The sequence below is a fragment of the Mixophyes fleayi genome, chromosome 9 (genome assembly GCF_038048845.1).
Source record: "Mixophyes fleayi isolate aMixFle1 chromosome 9, aMixFle1.hap1, whole genome shotgun sequence".
Classification (NCBI taxonomy): Eukaryota; Metazoa; Chordata; class Amphibia; order Anura; family Limnodynastidae; genus Mixophyes; species Mixophyes fleayi.
This window is the reverse complement of record NC_134410.1, coordinates 1009061-1033099: the sequence shown is the minus strand read 5'-3', so window position 1 is coordinate 1033099 and position 24039 is coordinate 1009061. Positions and strand designations below refer to the sequence as shown.

The window sequence follows — 24039 nt, the reverse complement described above, 5'->3', positions numbered from 1 at the left end:
CTCATGATCAGTAACTGTTATTTGGCTTTGGGCGGGGCTAGCTGTCCATCACTACTATGCAAATAATCCGCTGTTTGATTGGCCGCGGGTAACAGAGGGTGAAGGGTGACTTCGTGGGCGGAGTTTCTGTTCCTATGAATGATACAATCTGCTGCCGGGGCGGAGTTGGTCAGTCGGTTCTCGCTGCGATTGGCTGGAGCTCGCTGTGTCAGGACATTGGCGGCCTGTGATTGGTCAGCTTGCCGTTCAGGCCCCTTTGCTTTCGGTGCGGCCGCTCAGTCAGATCTCAGCCGGCTGCGGGGTGACATGCTGGGCTCAGGAGGTGCCGCGGAGCGGGGGCGGCTTCGTCAGCTGCTGCGGGGCAGTGTGGCCGGTCTGTGTGAGCTGAAACTACTGCGGGAGCGGCAGGAGGTGCGGGTGCGGCGGGCGCTGCGAGGAGGAGAGGTAACCGGTGTGATCCCTGTAGATTCTATGTGATCCCTCTATAGGGTCTGTGTGATCCCTCTATAGGGTCTGTGTGATCCCTCTATAGGGTCTGTGTGATCCCTCTATAGGGTCTGTGTGATCTCTCTGTAGGGTCTGTGTGATCTCTCTGTAGGGTCTGTGTGATCCCTCTATAGGGTCTGTGTGATCTCTCTGTAGGTTGTGGGTGATCTCTCTGTAGGTTGTGGGTGATCTCTCTGTAGGTTGTGGGTGATCCCTCTATAGGGTCTGTGTGATCCCCCTATAGGTTCTGTGTGATCCTTCTAGATTCAGTGTGATCCCTCTATGGGTTCTGTTCTGTGTGATCCCTATATGGGTTCTGTTCTGTGTGATCCCTCTATAGGGTCTGTGTGATCCTTCTATAGGGTCTGTGTGATCCCTCTATAGATTCTGTGTGATCCCTATATGGGTTCTGTTCTGTGTGATCCCTATATGGGTTCTGTTCTGTGTGATCCCTCTATGGGTTCAGTGTGATCCCTCTATAGATTCTGTGTGATCCCTATATGGGTTCTGTTCTGTGTGATCCCTATATGGGTTCTGTTCTGTGTGATCCCTCTATGGGTTCAGTGTGATCCCTCTATAGGGTCTGTGTGATCCCTCTATAGGGTCTGTGTGATCCTTCTATAGGGTCTGTGTGATCCCTCTATAGGGTCTGTGTGATCCCTCTATAGGGTCTGTGTGATCCCTGTCTAGATTCTATGTGATCCCCCTATGGGTTCAGTGTGATCCCTCTATAGGGTCTGTGTTATCCCCATATAGGTTCAGTGTGATCCCTCTATAGGGTCTGTGTGATCCCTCTATAGGGTCTGTGTGATCCCCATATAGGTTCAGTGTGATCCCTCTATAGGGTCTGTGTGATCCCTGTAGATTCTATGTGATCCCCCTATAGGGTCTGTGTGATCCCCCTATAGGGTCTGTGTGATCCCCCTATAGGGTCTGTGTGATCCCTCTATAGGGTCTGTGTGATCCCTCTATAGGGTATGTGTGATCTCTCTGTAGGTTGTGGGTGATCCCTCTAGATTCTGTGTGATCCCCCTATAGGGTCTGTGTGATCCCCCTATGGGTTCTGTGTGATCCCTCTAGATTCAGTGTGATCCCTCTATGGGTTCTGTTCTGTGTGATCCCTCTATGGGTTCTGTTCTGTGTGATCCCTCTATGGGTTCTGTTCTGTGTGATCCCTACATGGGTTCTGTTCTGTGTGATCCCTATATGGGTTCTGTTCTGTGTGATCCCTCTATGGGTTCTGTTCTGTGTGATCCCTCTATGGGTTGTGTGTGATCCCTCTGTAGATTCTGTGTGATCCCTCTGTAGATTCTGTGTGATCCCTATATGGGTTCTGTTCTGTGTGATCCCTATATGGGTTGTGTGTGATCCCTCTAGATTCAGTGTGATCCCTCTATGGGTTCTGTTCTGTGTGATCCCTCTATGGGTTCTGTTCTGTGTGATCCCTCTATGGGTTGTGTGTGATCCCTCTATGGGTTGTGTGTGATCCCTCTATGGGTTGTGTGTGATCCCTCTATGGGTTCTGTTCTGTGTGATCCCTCTATGGGTTGTGTGTGATCCCTCTATGGGTTGTGTGTGATCCCTCTATGGGTTGTGTGTGATCCCTCTATGGGTTGTGTGTGATCCCTCTGTAGATTCTGTGTGATCCCTATATAGATTCTGTGTGATCCCTATATAGATTCTGTGTGATCCCTCTGTAGATTCTGTGTGATCCCTATATGGGTTCTGTTCTGTGTGATCCCTCTATGGGTTCTGTTCTGTGTGATCCCTCTATGGGTTCTGTTCTGTGTGATCCCTCTATGGGTTGTGTGTGATCCCTCTATGGGTTCTGTTCTGTGTGATCCCTCTATGGGTTGTGTGTGATCCCTCTATGGGTTGTGTGTGATCCCTCTATGGGTTGTGTGTGATCCCTCTGTAGATTCTGTGTGATCCCTCTGTAGATTCTGTGTGATCCCTCTGTAGATTCTGTGTGATCCCTCTGTAGATTCTGTGTGATCCCTATATGGGTTCTGTTCTGTGTGATCCCTATATGGGTTCTGTTGTGTGTGATTCCCCCTATATGGGTTGTGTGTGATTCCCCCTGTATGGGTTGTGTGTGATCCCTATATGGGTTCTGTTCTGTGTGATCCCTATATAGGGTCTGTGTGATTCCTATATGGGTTCGGTTCTGTGTGATCCCTATATTACTCTATCCCTACATTATCCCTATAGGTTCTGTATGATCCCTATATTATTATTATAGATCCCGTAGCGCTGGATACAGAAGCAAGTAACTATAGTCTGTGGCCCAGATGTGTGTGAGTGATGGTACGGGGACTCGCACAGAGTGCAGTAAAAGACGTGACAGGACCTATGATGGAGTCAGACAGAGGACAACAGGTAGAGAGGACCCTGCCCCCAAGAGCTTACATTCTAGAGGGAGGGGTGGTGAGAGACAGTAGGACCAAGATGCAGATGACAGTTGAGGAAGTGGAGGTGATGGATAGATTGGTTAGGAGGTGGTAGGATGGTCAGAGACGGAGCGGAGTGGTCAGGTAGGTATGTACCTGGTGACAAGGTCAGAGATGTAAGGGGGAGAAGTGTTGGTAAGGGCTGGGTAACTGAGGGTAAGGAGCTGGAACTGAATTCTGAAACGGATAGGATGCCAATGAAGGGGTTTATGGAGAAGCCGAGCGGTGGGACAGGAGGATGAGCCGCAGAATTCTGTATGGATTAAAGGTCAGGAGAGCGAGGAAGACCAGTAAGAAGGAGGTTGGAATAGTCGAAACGAGAAATGAGTGAATGGACCAGGATTTTGGTTGCTTCCTAGGAGAGGAAGGGACAGATTTTCGTGATGTTAGGAGGAGGAAGTGGCAGGATTTGGTGAGGGACTGGATATGAGGGGTAAAGCTGAGGGTGAGTCGTCATCATCATCAACATTTATTTATATAGCGCCAGCAAATTCCGTAGCGCTTTTTTGTTGTACAATGTACAACACTAAGCAAAGTACATTGTCTATGGCCGCATACTTACAATTCCACCTTAAGAGCAAGGAGAAGAGCGTCGCGGTCGGCAGTGACGTCATCCAGATTGGCCGGATTGTTCATTGGTCGCGATCCCTGGCAGTCGCCGGTCACAGCAGTCGTCCTGGAGGCAGGTCGTGAAGTAGCTGTTTGGGGTCGCCGCGTCGGGATAAGTATTGTCAGGAATAACGGCAGCCATTATTCCGTACCCCACCCAATACATCACTGCTTCAAGATCCTGCTTTAACGACTACTTACCTGCTGTAATTCCTGTGATCTGCAGATTAGACCTAAATCTAATCCGTTCTCTGGCTGTTCTGAGGTTTGGACCCAGCATCCAGTACCAACGCTCTGCCCGCTACCCAGCAGCTCTGACCAGTGTGATAGGCCAGAGGGAACCATCCACAGCAACCCTGATCTGAAGGAAGAGGTCAGGGGTACCAGCCCAGGTGCCCAGCGAAGGGGGTACACTAGTAGTGACCCAGAAGGAAGCAGTCATAGGTGCCAGTGAACAAGACTAGTGGTGGCAGTAGACCCCTCCTACAGGGGTTAGAGGGGCGCAGTTTGGGATGAAGAAAGGGACCGGTCCCCAGCAACACAACAGACAAGGTGGCATGTTCTATATTATCCCTAGATTCTGTATAATCTATATAGCAGGTTCTTCACAACCTCATGTGGGTCACTTAACCAATGATCTAGTAGCTTGTGCCCGCCTGGGACCATTAAATGTCTGATTAGGACTCGATCACCGGGTTGAAGCCCATCATCCTGGCATCGTGTTAGGATGTATTCTTCTTTATGGCCCTCTCAGCTCCTCCTTCAATGTACTGCAGGCTTAGCTTGTACATCCTCTGAGGAGACCTCAAAACTATGCGGGGGAGGTCCTAGACTGTTCTTAGGGGGTGTGGTTTAGTATAGCTCCGCCCCTCCATCACTTTCATTGGACCTGGCAACTGAGAATCAGGCAGTGGCTGCTGCCAGTGTCCTCTGCCCGCCAGTCAGCCGCTGTGCAAACGTATGAAATGCGCTACAAGTTGGAACCAGTGTGAGCTGGTAGGCCATAGTGCCCAAAGATCTTCTCGTCTTCTCTAGTCTATGGGCACAAGGACTTTGCAGGTATTCCCCTCATCGGGTTGTCAGAAGGTCTCTTTGTATCTGTTCCAAGGGACCTCTTTTGGTAATGACCAGGGCACTGACTTGGTGGGTAGAGTATGCTCCATTGTAGGCCAGTAGGACCTGTCCGAGATCAGTCCCAGAGTCTTGTCTATCTCCATGGTACTTGATCTATTTCCAGAAAATCTTGTGGTTGAAGACACCAGTACCCCACTCAACTGTAGCCTTCACATTTTGATAACTGCCCTCTCTATAAAACTGTGTGATTCTTTGGCAAGGGTTAAAACAGTGGGAAAAATGACCGTCTAATATTAGAAGCAACAGAACATTGTACCAAACACAAGAAAAACAAATGAAGCCAAACTGGTTCTCTAAAGGGGTAGCAGCAAAAAGATGGACATTCGGAGGAATGAATGTGTTTCCTGCTAGGCTAAGATAACGATGAGATGTGCAAAGGCCCCAGCTCAGAAGGAGACAGAACAGCCAATAGGAAAAGGGGACAGAAGGTCTGTAAGTGAAAGAGAAAAACAGGAGGAATAACTAAAGATAGAGAGAACAAATCATCTTACTTTGTACAGTATTCATAGCAGAAGTAGGGACCACAGCTAAGTAGTAAGAACGCGGCTAAAGGAGGAGACAAGTCCGCTGACGGAGGAGAAGAATCTAACACATTGGAGACGTGGGAACAGACAGGATTCATCCACTGATACTAAGATTATAGGTGTGCTGGTAACACCATTAACAGGAGTAGTTCCAGAGCCCCGATACACAAAGGTTGTGGGTAGAGAAGAGGCTGGAACTACAGACCAGTGAGTCTGACATCGGTACTGGAGAAATTCTATAATTTAACAATGGAGACACTGCTGAAAGCAAGAATTGTAGAATATGTCAGATACAGGTCCCATGGATTTACTCCTGTCAAACAAACGTTGCTGAATTACAAGGCCAAAAGTCAGGGTAATCGGAGTACAAGCAGGGTCCAGAAACAAACCAGGGATCACAACAGAGATCAATCAGGTTCAGCAGAGTGTCCACAGAGCAGGGCAGCAATGCACAGCATGAATACTGTGACCCTCCCTGCTTTAAATACTGAAGATGGCCAATCGGCAGAGCAGTTTAGGGTCTCCCCCTATTGCCCCAGGAGATTGATAATTAATCTGTGCAACACGCCTCCTATTGCCCATGAGAGGCAGATACTAACTGGTGTGGCATACCTCTATTTGCCCAGGAGGCAGATATTAAACCTTATGTGAGCTGCGCTGATTAAGATAGCGCCCGACCCATTGCCCTGGTGATGGGGGTGGAGCCTCAGCAGCGTCCTGTGATCCGTAATGAGGTGGAGCCGAGGATTGGCTCAACATTACAGAGGCACAGAAAGAGCTGTGTCATTTATAGAAGACTGGTTCTTCTTTGCATCCAAAAGTATTTTAACCGGGTAACTAAGTCCTAAATGTGGTCTATCTAGATATTTGTCAGACCAATGACACTGTCCTAAAAGGAAGACTGATAATTAAAACCAGAAAGCTTGGGACTGGACTCAGTGGTGACTGAGTGGATACAATATTAGTTGGAGGATCAGCGACAGAAAGTAACGGGAATACATTGAGGTTACCTGTGGAGTATCCCAGACACCTGTGCGTGGATCGTGGAATTCTCTGAGGGTGCTCACTAGCATTGTGGGCCACCATAGCTACGTCTGACCATCTCCTCTTTCCCAGCCATGCAGTGGTGGGATCTTAGCTGCAGAAGTGGGACTTCCTCCAGGCCAGAGTCCACGTATGGTCTCCTCTGCAGGAAGAGATGAGATTTGAGATGTATGCAGGGGTAGTGTTGCTGAGGGCTTTGTAGGTGAGGGTGGGTAATCTGACTTTGATTCTGGAGAACACAGGGAGCCAGTGTAGGGATTTGCAAAGTGGTGCAGCAGATGTGGAGCGGTGAGGGAGGAAGATCAGTCTTGCAGCAGCATTTAGGATGGATTGAAGTGTGGATATACGGGTGTCAGTAATGCCAGATAGCTGGAAGTTGCAGTAGTCAAGATGGGAGATGATGAGAGAATGGATAAGAGTTTTGGTACCATGTTGAGTAAGAAAAGGGCGTATTCTGGCAATGTTTTTAAGGTGGAGTCGACAGGACTGGGAGAGAGTCTGGATGTGAGGACTAAAGCAGAAGACACAGTCAATTGTGGTGTTATATACAGTGAGGGAGATTTGAGGGCAGGTTATGACTCTGAGGGAAGATAATAAGCTCCGTTTTGGACATATTGAGCTTTAGGTAGCGTTGGGACATCCATGCGGAGGGAGATAGCTGAAAGACAGTTGATCAGTGTGTTGATCGAATATTAGCAGTGCCTTCTTTGTAACCCCTGGACAGATATGTCCCAACCGTGACAAGTCTGGAGTTGGATTGCCACAAGTAACGGATATGTTCTTCATCCACTAGGGGTAGACTCGCAAGAACTTCTGCCTCTTGCTCCAACACATATTAGTACTGCACATACAAAAGGGAAAAATGACACGTTCAATGGAGCAAACAATTTATAATTCCCCAGATTTTCCACCGTAATGACTACTATAGCAACCACAGTCACACGGCACATGATGTAGTGAGCAGAGAGGCTTTGGAACGCCCCTCTGAGCTTAGTCTGCAACTGTGACATTCTGAGAGCTGTGACCGTGTGGAAGCCGTTATTGTTTGTCCTCCAGAGAGGTATTGAAAAGAAGATAACGATATGTAGGAGGACAGCTAAGAACAGTGACTATCTGATGCATGCTTAATAGATACTTGCTACATCTAAGTGGGATTGCTGTTTTAACAAAGGGATCAGCGAAACTTTTCACTGTGTCCGGTTCCATGTTAGGAATCCCTATATATTCTCTATTATCCCTATATATGATCCCTCCCTATTCTATATTCTCCATATGTCTTCTATATTATCACTGTATAATTCCTATATATTCTAAATTATCTGTATATGATCCCTATGTATTCTATATTCCTGTGTATTACATATGATCCCTGTACATTATCGGTGTGTATTCTCCCCATACCTTATGCCTCTGTAGTCTGTTCTCCCTGTTTTGTGTATCTGTAATAATAATACTGCTGTACTCTATATCAGCGGTGTCCAAACTCAGTCCTCAAAGGCTACCAACAGGCCATGTGTTCAGGATTTCTCTCTGTAGAAACAGGTGTGATTACTGATACAGCCAAATAGATTAACTCGCCTCTGCATTAAAGAAATCCCGAAAACACGCACTGTTGGTAGCCTTTGAGGACACCTCTGCTCTATTTAGTGTATACATGTATTTTTCCAGTTTATATTTACCTGCATAAATGTCTAGATATAGAAAAATGATCTATCCACACTGTGGTATAAATGGAACATATTGTATATGTAATACACATATGCCCCTGCAAATCGCATGTGTGTGTTCGTATTTTTCATGTCCATATCGTATGTTATTATACCTGAACTGCACACAGACATAGCTGGAGAAGCAGGGTTTGTGTACAGGTATACATACGTCTTTATATGTTACGTAAGATGTCTTAGAATTGGATATCTCTTCATAGGACCTTGATAGACAGTTGTGGGAGCTGGAGAGAGAACTTGGAGAACTTAGACTGAGAGCCGAGAGTGACCACGAGACTGGTGAGTTCATTCATTGTGATGTATCTATGAATACTGAGGCCTGGAAGCGTATGTTACATCAATGATACAATCAGCTACAGCCATACACTTATGTGTCATACAGTCATAGTCTTTATTATCCACTGTCATCTACAGCTTCATTATCAGCTTTCCTTCATAATCGCACAATTTACTACATCCTTACGTCCATCCGAAACCACATTATTTCTTAATCTTTAGTATCCACCACCTTCTTCTCTTCTTCCCTCGTATCCACCACCGCCACTGTCTTTGTCTCTTCTTCCCTCGTATCCACCACCGCCACTGTCTTTGTCTCTTCTTCCCTCGTATCCACCACCGCCACTGTCTTTGTCTCTTCTTCCCTCGTATCCACCACCGCCACTGTCTTTGTCTCTTCTTCCCTCGTATCCACCACCGCCACTGTCTTTGTCTCTTCTTCCCTCGTATCCACTACCGCCACTGTCTTTGTCTCTTCTTCCCTCGTATCCACCACCGCCACTGTCTTTGTCTCTTCTTCCCTCGTATCCACCACCACCACTGTCTTTGTCTCTTATTCCCTCGTATTCACCACCGCCACTGTCTTTGTCTCTTCTTCCCTCGTATCCACCACCGCCACTGTCTTTGTCTCTTCTTCCCTCGTATTCACCACAACCACTGTCTTTGTCTCTTCTTCCCTCGTATTCACCACCGCCACTGTCTTTGTCTCTTCTTCCCTCGTATCCACCACCGCCACTGTCTTTGTCTCTTCTTCCCTCGTATTCACCACAACCACTGTCTTTGTCTCTTCTTCCCTCGTATTCACCACAACCACTGTCTTTGTCTCTTCTTCCCTCGTATCCACCACCACCACTGTCTTTGTCTCTTCTTCCCTCGTATCCACCACCACCACTGTCTTTGTCTCTTCTTCCCTCGTATCCACCACCGCCACTGTCTTTGTCTCTACTCCCCTCGTATCCACCACCACCACTGTCTTTGTCTCTACTTCCCTCGTATCCACCACCGCCACTGTCTTTGTCTCTACTTCCCTCGTATCCACCACCGCCACTGTCTTTGTCTCTTCTTCCCTCGTATCCACCACCGCCACTGTCTTTGTCTCTTCTTCCCTCGTATCCACCACCGCCACTGTCTTTGTCTCTTCTTCCCTCGTATCCACCACCGCCACTGTCTTTGTCTCTTCTTCCCTCGTATCCACCACCGCCACTGTCTTTGTCTCTTCTTCCCTCGTATCCACCACCGCCACTGTCTTTGTCTCTTCTTCCCTCGTATCCACCACCGCCACTGTCTTTGTCTCTTCTTCCCTCGTATCCACCACCGCCACTGTCTTTGTCTCTTCTTCCCTCGTATCCACCACCGCCACTGTCTTTGTCTCTTCTTCCCTCGTATCCACCACCGCCACTGTCTTTGTCTCTTCTTCCCTCGTATCCACCACCGCCACTGTCTTTGTCTCTTCTTCCCTCGTATCCACCACCGCCACTGTCTTTGTCTCTTCTTCCCTCGTATCCACCACCGCCACTGTCTTTGTCTCTTCTTCCCTCGTATCCACCACCGCCACTGTCTTTGTCTCTTCTTCCCTCGTATCCACCACCGCCACTGTCTTTGTCTCTTCTTCCCTCGTATCCACCACCGCCACTGTCTTTGTCTCTTCTTCCCTCGTATCCACCACCGCCACTGTCTTTGTCTCTTCTTCCCTCGTATCCACCACCGCCACTGTCTTTGTCTCTTCTTCCCTCGTATCCACCACCGCCACTGTCTTTGTCTCTTCTTCCCTCGTATCCACCACCGCCACTGTCTTTGTCTCTTCTTCCCTCGTATCCACCACCGCCACTGTCTTTGTCTCTTCTTCCCTCGTATCCACCACCGCCACTGTCTTTGTCTCTACTTCCCTCGTATCCACCATCATCAGTGTCTTTGTCTCTTCTTCCCTCGTATCCACCACCACCACTGTCTTTGTCTCTACTCCCCTCGTATCCACCACCACCACTGTCTTTGTCTGTACTTCCCTCGTATCCACCACCACCACTGTCTTTGTCTGTACTTCCCTCGTATCCACCACCACCACTGTCTTTGTCTCTACTTCCCTCGTATCCACCATCATCAGTGTCTTAATGATGAAGTGTCAGTTCACGTCTCCTCAGCCATCATCATTTTTCAATTATCAGTGTTTTTAATGTTATGATACTTGGGAGCTCTGAGAGTTGAAGTATAGAAGGAAAGTTTGATTGTATGATACACTCGGGCTTTGATGTCTGTCAGAATTGTATTTTGAGAATACATTGTGTAATCAGAAAACTGCTCCCCACCACCTAAGAGGCTCAGTCTTCATATTCAGGCAATTTAGATACTGTCTCTAACTAGTGAAACAATTTTGACAGAGATGTCTGTTTACAAAATTGGAGGTTATTCTGTCTAATAGAAAAGAAAAGAGCACAAAGGTGGAATTGTGCGTTAAATGTTGTACTTTATAGTAAGTAGTAGAAAACTGGGCAGTATTTGGATATGATGGTTTGCACGTCCTCGCCCTGTACTCCACTTACACGTGAACGTCCCGGATTAGCACTCTAAATACTACGTGTTTTAGTACGTATGTGCAGTACAGACCCCAAGATAACAGACAAGAAATAACCCGCACATGGTTAATCCCATAATGCTTAAATGTAGGGCATTTACATAGCCATGCAGATGGGATTAACCGAGCGTGGGTTATTTTCTACGTTTCCAAATATTGCCTCACGTCAACCTATCAGCGGCACATTGAAGATTATTTGGGTAGCTGGGAGGTGAGTGTTAGAAGTAGTGTGGTTCACATGAGGACCCTTGATGCTGGGATATGAGCGTTGGATCAGTATATGAACTAATACCGCTTATACTTTCATTGTGCAAGAATGAGCGCTGACAACAGCTGAGCTTTCTGTTGTATAAATACCACCTTTCCTTATAGCCACATTCACATGGCTGAGCGTCTTATAAATATGGCTGAGAGACAAGTAAAATCATTTAGATGCAGATTTCTGTGAGGATCCGTCATGGATGAACATTTCTGCACAGACCGCGTTGACGCTCCGTAATCCTGCTCAATAGACTGAATCCTACCGATCAATCAGCCTGCGCTGCGCTCGGACAAGTACAGAGGGCCGGAGTTTCATAATGCAACAACCATATGTATTTGGCTGGAATTCATTTTTCTGTAAAAAATGCTTTTCTATATATAGAGTTCTTCTGTTACTGCATGTACAGCCCTATTGTATAAGAGACCGCACTGCATAGACGAGAATAGTAACATCTGACACTGAGAATCTCCCTAGATGGTTACAGTATACAGAGGAATTCCTGCAGCCTCTAAGCTTTGTTACAGTGTTGCAGTGTTCTTTGCTTTGATCTAATTTATTTCCATGATTTGACCCTTTCATGTCTGTGTTTTGTTTATATTAAGGATGTTACACACATTTAGATGTATTTTTAGCATAGAAGAACATTCTGCATTGTTTACTACGCCCCCACATTCCTGGTGCCCACGACATTTACTCAGCTGCTTTACACCTACACAGCCTTCAGGATGCCTGACACAGCCGTGCGGTGTAGTGTGTACATAGCGAGAGTCACGGGACTTAGACTCTCCTCGCTTATCCTTCTAGATGGAGCTGCAGCTTTCTCCTCTCTCAGCACACCCACGTTACTATACAAATACCACAACATGGAATACAGGGCCCAGGATTATATTACATCGGACAGACGAGGCTGAATTACTGTAGTTTTATATATCAGACCAAAAAGAGAAACACAAACCAGGCAAATGAGAACTAGGATCATATTAGGGACTGCTGTTCTAAAAGAGGGACGATTGGGCTGAAAAGCATGTTCCTCCTTTACAGACTGATCCTAACATCACTCGGCATCAATCCACAGACCTGTTACTTAGGAGACTGCAAGCCTGTCACTCAGACAGGGCAGTAGTTGTGGGGATAGTCGGGGTGTTAGGTTGTTTTTTGAGGACGGGAGAAATGAGGGCATGCTTAAAGGGTGAGGGGAAGGTGCCTGATGAGGGGGACAAGTTTAAGATGTGGGAAAGATGAGAGCAGAGGAGGCAGGAAGGGGTAGGGTGAAGGGGGTAGGTGAAGGGGGTGGGAAGACAGAAGAGCCCAGAGATTAATGACAGATGGATCGATGCATCTAAATTCTCTGTTTTTATGTTCATTGTCTGCTTATAATGAGTAAGGAGGTAGCTGAGGCTGATTAATAATCGTTTGTAACAAAAATATCAGTTTTTATTGTTGTAAATATATAGTTTCAGTAGTAATGGAACCGTCTGTGCCGAGTATATTATATTATTATGTAACCTTTATGTGTTGAGGATCGGTGTAACTATCCCGCTACCTTTCTTTCTCCACAGAGTATGAAGGCGACGGTCCTGAGTCATGTGACGTCTTTGTGGATCGACCACCCCGAGTAGGGCAGACTGAAGCTCGCATGCATTACGCTAGTGAGCGCCCCAAGAGCGCAGGTGAGACGCGCCATGTCTACATCCACATGATGTCAGAACAGCGCATTTCTTGCCTCTTCTGTCCTTCTTTTATTTATAACTCCCCCGCTCTTCTTTCTACCCTCAGGTGATCTGGTTGTGGGATCCCACCACCCTCGTTCCTCTTCTTCTCGTCTTCTGGTGCCTCGTTCAATGTCTGCTCCTTACCCTTCTCCCTCGTCTCCTCCTCCCCCTCCTCCTCCCCCACCTCCTGCTCGCCGGGCTGAAGGCTATATCCTTTCTCTCCTTCGTCGCCAGCTTCGAGCCCCGTACTTGCGTTCAGTTTCTGCTGAGCGTCCTCCCCCTCCTGCCCCTGCGTGTAGAATGGCTAACGCCTCTTACACCCCACCCCACCGTGGCCCCCGCAGAAAGCATCCCCCGCTTTTAAAGGGCCACAGTGTGGAGGGGTCTCCACCAAGACCTCCAAGGAAATGCCTTTCTGCTGAGGAGCCGCCACGAAAAAGGGGTGGGCGGAGGACACCACGATCGCTGTCTGAGACTAGCCTAAGGGACCCTAATCAACGGCCAGAGGAGAATGTAGATCTCGGGGTCCACACAGAAGTCTGGGAGGGATCCAGAGGAAACGTAGATGGGTGGGTTAATCCCAGGGACCATAAAGAGAGTTGGGCAAATAACAGGTCCCAAACTGAAGGGTGGGCGGGTCATCAAGGCTTTGTCCAGGAATGGGGGGATCCCCGAGGCCAGATACAAGAGGGAGGCCGCTGTTACACACTGGGAAGAGATGCGAGGGGTCCGTCGGTAAGGATCGGTCCTCCCTGCAGAAAGTGGAGGTCTACAGCTGAGATTAGTGCAGGGGTGCCGGAGGGAGAAGCCAGGGTGGATTCAGAAGGGGAAGAAAAGGAGGAAGAGGGGGGCCTAGTGTGGCCTATGCAGCTTCCCCCGCGGGATGCAGAAGGGCGTCCACAAATGTTTAAAGTGAAAGCCTCTCAGGCACTAAAAAAAAAGATAATGAGATTTCACACAGGGTCACTGAAGGTAATGACAACAGTTTAATGAAATCTACACATAAACTGCACACAATGGAGCTGGTTGTGTCTGGACTGTACAGAAATAAATAAGGGAGGGGGTCCGTCCAGGTCAGCCGTTACCAAGTTCAATCTCTGTTGATCCAGAGGAAAGCAGTTTAAGACCCCCAGCCTGGCAGCACGGAGACGTATGTACGTGGTGGGAGCTGTATATGGGTAATGCTCTCATGTTAAAGATCCCTCTTCATCCCCGATTATACCCCAAATAGACTCCACGTCTCAGAACAGCAAAGGCTACAGGTTACAACCCCTGACTGTCTGTGCACACATCTTATTGGTCAGCTCCCCGGTTATTTTACATACAGCGGATTCCGGGCTTATTGCATTTAAAGTCTTTGAGTCACCCGGGACATTTGCTGAGTTCTGCACACACAATATGCACAGTGTGTACTTCAGCTACTAATTATTCTTGGAGTATTACAAACACACTCCTGCGTGGAGCTTATTTCCTGGGTGTATAATACTTTCCTCTGGGATGTAAGGTTTGTGTCACTCCTGTCTTACACATCTCCGTGTCTAAATTCATAATTCTCCCACTTGTGTAATTATAGAGCAGTAATGAGTCTTCAGTACGACCATTATGATTTATTGAGATGTAATCTCCAGCTGTTCCTGAACTACAACTCCCATGATCCTTCATGAGTATGTCTGATGGTCTCTAGTAAGGTTGCCTCTGCCGGATGTGACTGCTATCTCCTGGGCACGACACACCGTTCAGGACTGTATATAAACTGACGGCTTTAGATGTTTCCTAGGTCACTGCCATGGCAGCTCCTGACAGAATGAAACGCTGCACAATGAATAACGGCCTCATAGATTATTTCTGTAGTGTATAAACTCTCCTCCATCCAAGATCTGCCACCTGGTGGGATCTGAACATCATGTCCAAGGTCACAGCCAAATGTGACCCGTCTCTTGGTTTATACGTATGTTCTCTGTACCTTTTACTGCTCTATCCTTGGCTGCTCCTTGATTTATTAAGTTTATTGGCGAGTTTCCCCTCCTGGGGGCTCTGTGGGTGGACCGGTCCCCCCCCCCCTGGGGTCTCTCTGGGTTGGCCGGTTCCCCCCCTAGGGGCTCTGTGGGTTGGCTGGTTCCCCCCCCCTGGGGTCTCTCTGGGTTGGCCGGTCCCCCCCCCCTAGGGGCTCTGTGGGTTGGCTGGTTCCCCCCCCCTAGGGGATCTCTGGGTTGGCCGGTCCCCCCCCCCTAGGGGCTCTGTGGGTTGGCTGGTTCCCCCCCCCTGGGGTCTCTCTGGGTTGGCCGGTTCTCCCCCCCCCCCCCCCCCCCCCCATCCCCTGGGGGCTCTCTGGGTTGGCCGGTTCCCCCCCCCTAGGGGCTCTGTGGGTTGGCTGGTTCCCCCCCCTGGGGTCTCTCTGGGTTGGCCGGTTCTCCCCCCCCCCCCCCCCCCCCCCCCCCCATCCCCTGGGGGCTCTCTGGGTTGGCCGGTTCCCCCCCCCCATCCCCTGGGGGCTCTCTGGGTTGGCCGTTCCTCCTGATTAATTGGGCCCTGGATGATTTTGAAGTTGTATTAATGTATAATGTGTATATATAGTGTGTGTGTGTGTATACACTGAGTTTTGTGTATATAGGGGACAATATCTATTTGCATTCAGGATGGATTGTATATATTTGCTGTATATAGATAGGTTATTAGTGTGTACATACAACTGTTATATATGTATATATTCTGTATGATTTTTGTATTGAATAATGTAAATAAAGTGTTTCTTGTCATTTTGTGTCATGTATTAAATCAGATTTATCATAAAGCAACGGAACAGGGAGGGAGGTGGTGAGAGAGCGCTTCCCTGCGGGGGGGAGGTGTGGGAGGTAGGTACATGGAGGGGGGAGGTGTGGGAGGTAGGTACATGGAGGGGGGAGGTGTGGGAGGTAGGTACATGGAGGGGGAGGTAGGTACATGGAGGGGGGAGGTGTGGGAGGTAGGTACATGGAGGGGGGAGGTGTGGGAGGTAGGTACATGGAGGGGGGAGGTGTGGGAGGTAGGTACATGGAGGGGGGAGGTGTGGGAGGTAGGTACATGGAGGGGGGAGGTGTGGGAGGTAGGTACATGGAGGGGGGAGGTGTGGGAGGTAGGTACATGGAGGGGGGAGGTGTGGAGTGGAGGACGGGTGATACTCGACGGGGGGACACTATGGGTTCAACTCCAAAAGAAAAGTTTATATAACTTTCTATCCCTCTTATATTTTCTCTAGTCCCTCCTCTAGCTGGATTATGAGTTTGTGAGTCTGTATTTTATTTCGCTTTCGTTCTCTGTCTCTGTGTGGCTCTCGCTCTGTCTCTCTGTGTGGCTCTCGCTCTGTCTCTCTGTGTGACTCTCGCTCTGTCTCTCTGTGTGGCTCTCGCTCTGTCTCTCTGTGTGGCTCTCGCTCTGTCTCTCTGTGTGGCTCTCGCTCTGTCTCTCTGTGTGGCTCTCGCTCTGTCTCTCTGTGTGACTCTCGCTCTGTCTCTCTGTGTGGCTCTCGCTCTGTCTCTCTGTGTGGCTCTCGCTCTGTCTCTCTGTGTGGCTCTCGCTCTGTCTCTCTGTGTGGCTCTCGCTCTGTCTCTCTGTGTGGCTCTCGCTCTGTCTCTCTGTGTGGCTCTCGCTCTGTCTCTCTGTGTGGCTCACGCTCTGTCTCTCTGTGTGGCTCACGCTCTGTCTCTCTGTGTGGCTCACGCTCTGTCTCTCTGTGTGGCTCACGCTCTGTCTCTCTGTGTGGCTCTCGCTCTGTCTCTCTGTGTGGCTCTCGCTCTATCTCTCTGTGGGGCTCTCGCTCTGTCTCTCTGTGGGGCTCTCGCTCTGTCTCTCTGTGGGGCTCTCGCTCTGTCTCTCTGTGGGGCTCTCGCTCTGTCTCTCGCTCTGTCTCTCTGTGTGGCTCACGCTCTCGCCCTCTGTGTCTCTCTGTATAGCAGTCACACACAAAGTTCCCTCTGTCTCTTTTTATCCTGTTGTCATGGAAACTAAAGAAAAACCTCCGTCCAAATATAATACAGAATGTGATCATTAAGAGGAAGGAAAGCGGTGTATACAAAGGACTGTATAGAGGGGGGGGGTGAGGGTGTGGTCCCCCCCGTGCAGCACTGGGGACATCTCATACAGGGTGCACCCCACCCCCTGGATTATAACGAGCAGTACTGTGGGGCACACGGTGTAGGAATCTGCTTATAAACTCGCGGCACCTGGACCCTCTGGGTCATCACTGTCCTGAATAATTATTGGGATGCTGCATATTTGTCTTCATTAGTAAATGAAAGTAACCAATCTGCAACTAGCTACCTGAGGTATTAATACTGTGTCCCAGTCACCAGGTGATGTATTAATACTCTGTATACTCTCTATACCCCAGTCACCAGGTGATGTATTAATACTCTCTATAATCTTGTAAAGATTCCAGTACATTAGAGACCCAGAGAGAAGTCCTGGTATCTAGGGGTCAGAGGGCGGATACATTAGTACCCGCTGTGTAGCCGCAGACCGGTCAGAGTGCCCATTGCTGACCGCTATCCACTGCCAGGAGTGCCTACATGTGAGCACCAGAACTGGACCATGGAGCAATGGAAGAAGGTGGTTTCCTTTACATCATGTGGACGGGTGCGTGTGCGTCATTTACCTGGAGAAGAGATGGCACCAGGATGCACTATGGGAAGAAGGCAGCTGGCGGAGGCAGTGTGATGTTCTGGGCAATGTTCTGCTGGGAAACCTTGGGTCCTGGCATTCATGTGGATGTTAATTGAATCTTAACATTGCTCCATCCCTTCATGGCAGCGGTATTCCCTGATGGCAGAGGCCTCTTTCAGCAGGATAATGCTCCCTGCCACACTGCAAATATTGTTCAGGAATGGTTTGAGGAACATGAGATAGAGATCAAGGTGTTGACTTGGCCTCTAAATTCCCCAGATCTCAATCTGATTGAGCATCTGTGGGATGTGCTGGAGACACAAGTCCGAGCCATGGAGGCCGCACCTCACAACTTACAGGACTTAAAGGATCTGCTGCTAACGTCTCGGTGTCAGATACCACAGGACACCTTCAGGGGTCTTGTGGAGTCCAGAGCTCGATGGGTCTGAGCTGTTTTGGTGCCATGAGGGGGACCTACATAATATTAGGCAGGTGGTTCTAATGTTGTGGCTGATCTGTGTGTGTGTGTGTGTGTGTGTGTGTGTGTGTGTGTGTGTGTATATATATATATATATATATATATATATATATATATAAAATACACTTTAAATAAAGATCTACAATCCAAATTACATGCAAAAACCTCCCAGTGATTAACAAAAGAATGGCAATAACCAGAACAGTCCTTTGGATTCAGACAAACCAGAAATGAGTTATAATAGTTCTGTGGTCCAGCAACAGTTTAAATATCTTGAGTTGTATATTTCTGCGGAAAGTTCTATGCTACAGCGGTGGTAACCAGGTGGAATGGTCCTGAGGCAGTTACCTGCGTAATTCAGACCTTCTGGTTCCTCCGACCAAAGCTGCCTTGTGATACTGCGGCGGTAAAGACAAAACTCCCGTCCAAGCTGTAGTTAGATATCTCCATGATTGGCCAAAGCTCTCAGCATGATCGGGATCTGAACCCCAGACTCCCCTGCTCCAGAGGATCACCAAGCGAATAGACCCATGATCAACTCTGGGTGGAGCAGAGATTCTCTGCAAAAAGATGTGTAGAGTAATTGCAGGAACAGATGCAGGAATCACTATGAAGCTGGTGAAAGACAAAGTGGTAAATACTGAGCGCTCCTGGGATAAATACCCATTGCTTAAATCCACGGTGGACACAGCTTACCCTGCTTAACCCCTCCAATAGCTCCTCTATCCTAGACATGGGATAAGCATCTGTCATGGTGACTTTGTTTCTCTTTCTGCAGAATCTCGTCCTATCCTTTTTTTTTTTTTTTTTTTTAATACTTTTTTATTAGAAACATCTTACACTGAAAAAGCATTATACAATCTTGAGGTACATCAGTGACATAGTTTACAGATTAGACATAACAGTGGGCAAAACACTCTCTCACAGTGCTTCTGCAATTGGAAGTTAACTGCGTCTATCTAGTGCTATGAAGATGTCGTTTTTAATGCTTTAAACTACAAGGTAAGGGGGGGTAAAATAGTGGAAAGAAGGGGTACAGGAAGGGAACGTGGGGAGGGATGGGGAATTGAAGATTCACGCATCAGGTAGGAAAGGATTAAACTTGTCTAGTGGTTCTAATTCACGTTCGATTTCTACTAGAATTAAAGTAGAGGTTGGTTGTGCTAAGAAGCCCATGGGGACCAGACTTTATAGAAGGACACGGAGGAGCCCTCAGTATACTGGTGATGTGTTCCATCTGGTAGGTGTGCCAGATCCGACCACAGACCATTGGGACTGTTGGCGGTGTGGGGCTTTTCCAGGAGGCAGCTATTTGACATGTAGCCACACTAATGATATGTCGGAGAAGCTTGTGAGTAGAAATAGTGAGGTCTGGGAGAGGTGGTGGTAGCAGAACATGCTCAGGGTCGGAGGTTATGGGAGTATCAAGGATTGCTGAAGCTAGTGTGAGGACTGCTGCCCAGGATGGGCGTATTTTGGGACAGTCCCACCAAATATGTATAAAGGATCCTGTTTGGCCACAATTTCTCCAGCAGGCAGCACTTAGCATGTAGTCTGGAAGGAACATAACACCATCTATGAAGCAATTTGTTAGCAATTTTTTTTGATGCGGATATTTATGGAGCATTGTGCTGTCCATTCATAAATATCCGACATTCTTCCTGGTCTAGTGCGGTCCCCAAGTCCATCTCCCACTGCACCTGGAAGCGGTCTTTAACCTCCGAGGTAGTGGGAAGTAGGGTATTATACAGTATGGATATAAGACCTTTCGAGGATGGACCTGAGAGATGTAGATTCTCAAATGCAGTGGTCGGTCTGGATGACAGTTGAGCTTTGACCGTTTGATGGTAATGCCTAACCTGTAGGTATTGATGGAACTGTCCCATCACAAATCCACACCGGTCCGCTAAGTCCGAGAATTGCGGGAATATTGTAGTCTTGGTAATATGATTGAGTAGTAGTAGTTTGCCCTCAGCTGCCCATTTTGTATACATGGAGCGCGATAGTCCGGGTGTTAAAGCAGGATTGGACCATAGTGGTATCGAAATCGAGGGAGTTGGAGAAAGAGACGCATATCTATTAGATCGGGACCAAATTGAGAGCGAGAGGGCCATAACTGGGAGGGTTCGGGCAGGGGTTGGACGCTGTGTGATTGGGAGCCAAAGGACAGAGCAAACCGGTGAGCCATCCAGTAAATCCAACTCTATGTCCACCCAAACCCTGGTTCCAGGAGGGGAGTGCCATTGCACACACTTGGCCAACCGTGCAGCGTAATAGTAGTTGTGTAGTTTGGGGAGGCTGAGACCACCTGCCGTGGGAGGGCGTTGGAAAATGCGGGCAGATATCCTAGGTCTATTATTTGACCATATGAATCACATCATAGAGGTTTGTAACATTTTTAAAGTTGGGGGGCTGGGTAACTCTAATAGGCAGGGTGTGAAAGAGGTATAGTAACCTTGGTAGCAAATTCATTTTCACTCACGTGATCCGCCCCACCCAAAAGATATCATAAGTTTGTCCCATGATGCCAGGTCTTATTTTATACAAGCTATGAGCGGGGAGTAGTTAGCTTGATAGATACTTTCCACCTTTCTGGTGAGTGCTATACTCATATCTTATGTGGTCCGAGTTCCAGTGAAAAGAGAAATTCAATTCTATGAGCTGCTTCAACTTAGGGGGAATATGAAAATCTAGGATATCTGTCTTAGCTGTGTTTATTTTGAAATTTGATATTGCAGAGAAAATGTCAAGCTCTTGAAATAGATTGGGGAGAGGGGTTAAAGGGTTAGTGAGTGTAAGGAGAATGTCGTCTACATAGAGAGCTATCTTGTGAGTGTTAGAATGTAACTATATACCGGTGATATTAGGATTCAAGCGTATTTTCATAGCCAGGGGTTCTATAACCAATGCAAATAGGAGGGGAGAAAGAGGGCACCCCTGTCGGGTCCTGTTTCGGATAGAGGAAGATGGGGAGGAACATCCATTGACCTGACAGAGGCAGTTGGGTTGTAATAAAAGGCTAATACACCTTTGAGGAAGTGATCTTGGAAACGGTAAGCAGCTAAGGCTGCATCATGAAGGGCCGGCCAACGCGGTCAAACGCCTTCTCGGAATCTGGAGATAGAAGGAGAGAGGGCTGCTCGTTATCGATAATGTGTTGAATGAGGTCTATGGTCTGTCTAGTATTATCTGCAGCCTGTCGGCCGGAATGCATCCGACTTGGTCTGGGTGTACTGAGTATACCCTAGTCACAAGGATTTTGGCATATATCTTAAGATCAACGTTTAGTAGTGAGATGGGGCCATAGCTACTACAGAGGGAAGTGTTTTTGTCCTCTTTTGGAATTACTGTGATCTGGGCTGAGGTTGTTGCCGAGTCAAAGGGGTTCCGTCAAGGATAGAGTTAAACCAAGAGGTAAGCTTAGAGCTAAGGACACCTGCAAATATTTTGTAATACTTGTCTGGAAAGCCACCCGGGCCGGGAGCAGAAGTCACTTTCATGTTACATAAAGCTATAACGGTTTCTTCCTCTGTTATGTCCGAGCTAAGAAATTGAATCTCTGGTTCAGAAAGTTATGGGAGATGGCAGGTGTGTAAATAGACATTTATTCTTTCCTCCAAGTCAGGGGGCGGCGGAACTCAGGCGTCTAAGTTGTACAGTGATGAGTAATATGCTTGAAATTCTTTTATTATCAAGCTCGGGTTATGTGTCGTTTTTCCTTGTGGATTATTAATAGATGAAATCGTATTACGCGTACGCCTCTGCCGCAGCCTCCGGGCCAGGAGGGAATCCGCCTTATCGGTCTTTTCGTAGAAGAGTTGTTGGGTCCACTGAAGATTGCGAGCTGTTTTCTTGGACAAGACCGCGTTGAGCTGGCCCCTCACTACCGTCAGTTCCTGTAAGTGTGACGGATCTAGTGAGCCCTGATGTTGAGTGAGAAGGGAAATGAGTCTGCTTTCTAATGTGGATATCTGCTCCCTTTCCTCTCTGTGCCGGGCAGCGGCTACACTGATAAGTCGCCCTCGGATTATAACTTTATGCGCCTCCCAGACTGGATGGTGACATATCAGGGGTTTCATTAAAAGTAAAGAATCATTCAGAGCCTCCGTTAGTTCTGAGCATGTCGTGGGAATGAGCAAGAGATTATCGTCTAGCCTCCACGTCAAACTTTGATTGGGGAGGTTTTCTACATCTAATTGAAGAGATACACCCGTATGGTCCGTCCAGGTGAATGGATGGACCTCAGCTCTAAGAAGTTTGGTCGCTAGCCGTGTGTCTATTAAAGAGTAGTCTATTCAAGTGTATATGTTATGAGGGTGTGAGTAGAACGTATATCCTCTATCGGTGCCATTAATCACCCTCCACGCATCTAAAAGAGATTATTCTGAGCGAATCATTTGGCTAGTCGGGTAGAGTGTGTTTGAGGTTGTGGGGAGGCTGTAGTCGTTGGAGACCTATCTAGGATTGGATCTATCATCATATTGACGTCGCCTCCCATCAGTAAGTGGCCCTCGGCTTGTTTATTGACGAGACTAAGTAGCTTTTGCAGGAAGGGAATCTGCCCATTGTTTGGAGCATAGCAACAAACTAGTGTAAGTGGTAGTTGAACCAGTGTGCCATCTATGTCTGCCATCGAGGGGCAAACCACCAGCGGCACAGATGGTCGTACAAGAATTGCTACTCCTCTGTGTTTAGATGTAGCTGAGGCAAAAAATGCTTGGGAGAAAAGTTTCCCTTGGAATGTCGTATTCGGTTGGGTATAGTGGGTTTCTTGGAGGAAAACTAGGTCCGCATGTGTCTTTTTTTATGAGGCCATTAGTATGGAACACTTTTGTGGGGTGTTCAACCCCTTAACATTGACAATAGCTGAAGCGACCTGTTGTGAGGGGAATTTAGAACGCATCATTAAGGGGCTCCTCCGGGTCCGTGGCTCTTGTACAGTATTATAGAACCAGGGATGCGTGTAATGTCAGTGGACACATGATGAAGGGTGAGGGAGGGGGGAGTTGAGAGGAATGGGAGAGAGGCAAGAGTAAGCTGTCTGCAACCTGTCAGGGAGGGAAAATGCAGGCCGGCCATGGTGTATCCGGCCTATGGTTGCTCGACTTCGGGTAAAGTGGGGGTGCAGCTACAGGGTGTAGCACCCATGGGGGAAAGTTAAAGGGGGGGTGGACTAATGTAAGCTAAGTCCGGGTATTAGGAGCAAGGAGGCGGGGGCATCAACCAATGTAGTTAGAATACATAAATACAACATTAACATATAAAACTATTCTTATAAGAAACAGATGTAAACAGTAGAAAAACATTTGTGTAAGAGCAATGTAAACTTGGAAAACTAGTAAAGCTAAATAATCATAAAAGATAAACATCACCATGGTAGGATTGTCCATAGAACTTGTAATACAGACAGAAGGCTAAACTGCGATCTCTAGGTTAGGTGGCGTTCCTCTATGGCATTAAAGATGTGGGTAGAAGGTCAGTAGAAGTGACTTCTCCAGGCTGTATAACAGAATCGTCTGATCAGTTTATGTAAAGACTGTGGTTATGCTATGTTCGTACCTGTTAGGGAAGAGAAAGGACAAAAGAGCAAAGGAGAGGAAGCATTAAAGGCCAATGAGGGGTGAGCCATTGAGGGTCAGGGCTATGTCCAATGTTCTCCAGAAATTCTCAGTTCTGTATTAATATGAAAAGATCAATAATTAGGGATTACAGTCTCTGACATGTTCAAGACGTGTTCCATTCGGTCCGTGGGAATCGTGTTGCCGATGATGCATCTGTAGAAGGTGCAGAGTCGGAGGACAATTCTAATCTTTCCAGAATTAAAGCGCCTTCTGCTGGGGTCTTTGCAAAGAGAGGCCTAGTTTCCTTGAAAACTTGAAGCCGAAAAGGAAAGCACTTTCGGTAGCGATATCCATGCTGGCACAGAGCTTTTGTGATGTTTTTCAGCTCCTGGCGCTTTTGAATGTTGAGAGGAGCCAGGTCCGCAAACAGTTGGATATCATTGCCATGATACGGGATGGAGTCGTGGCTCCTTGTGGCCTGTATGATTCCCTCCTATGTGGTAGAAGTGCATGCGGAGGATGACATCTCTAGGTTGCTGACCTGGAGCAGACCTAGGACACAACGATCT

The 24039-nt window shown here is 47.7% G+C and overlaps 1 protein-coding gene across 2 annotated transcripts; it reads left to right on the top strand.

Annotated features, from left to right (window-relative positions):
* Positions 1-123: 123 nt before the first annotated feature.
* On the top strand, positions 124-15220 carry DACT3 (dishevelled binding antagonist of beta catenin 3). Of its 2 annotated transcripts, none has more exons than XM_075186196.1 (4): positions 124-444; positions 8175-8253; positions 12641-12751; positions 12858-15220. In XM_075186196.1, exons 1-4 carry the CDS (start codon positions 139-141, stop codon positions 13781-13783), a joined length of 1422 nt encoding a protein of 473 aa, XP_075042297.1. In that variant the 5' UTR covers positions 124-138; the 3' UTR covers positions 13784-15220. The 2 variants fall into 2 exon arrangements, with proteins under 2 accessions (XP_075042297.1, XP_075042298.1); XM_075186197.1 differs by lacking the exon at positions 124-444 and adding an exon at positions 2645-2865.
* The last annotated feature ends 8819 nt before the right edge of the window (positions 15221-24039 follow it).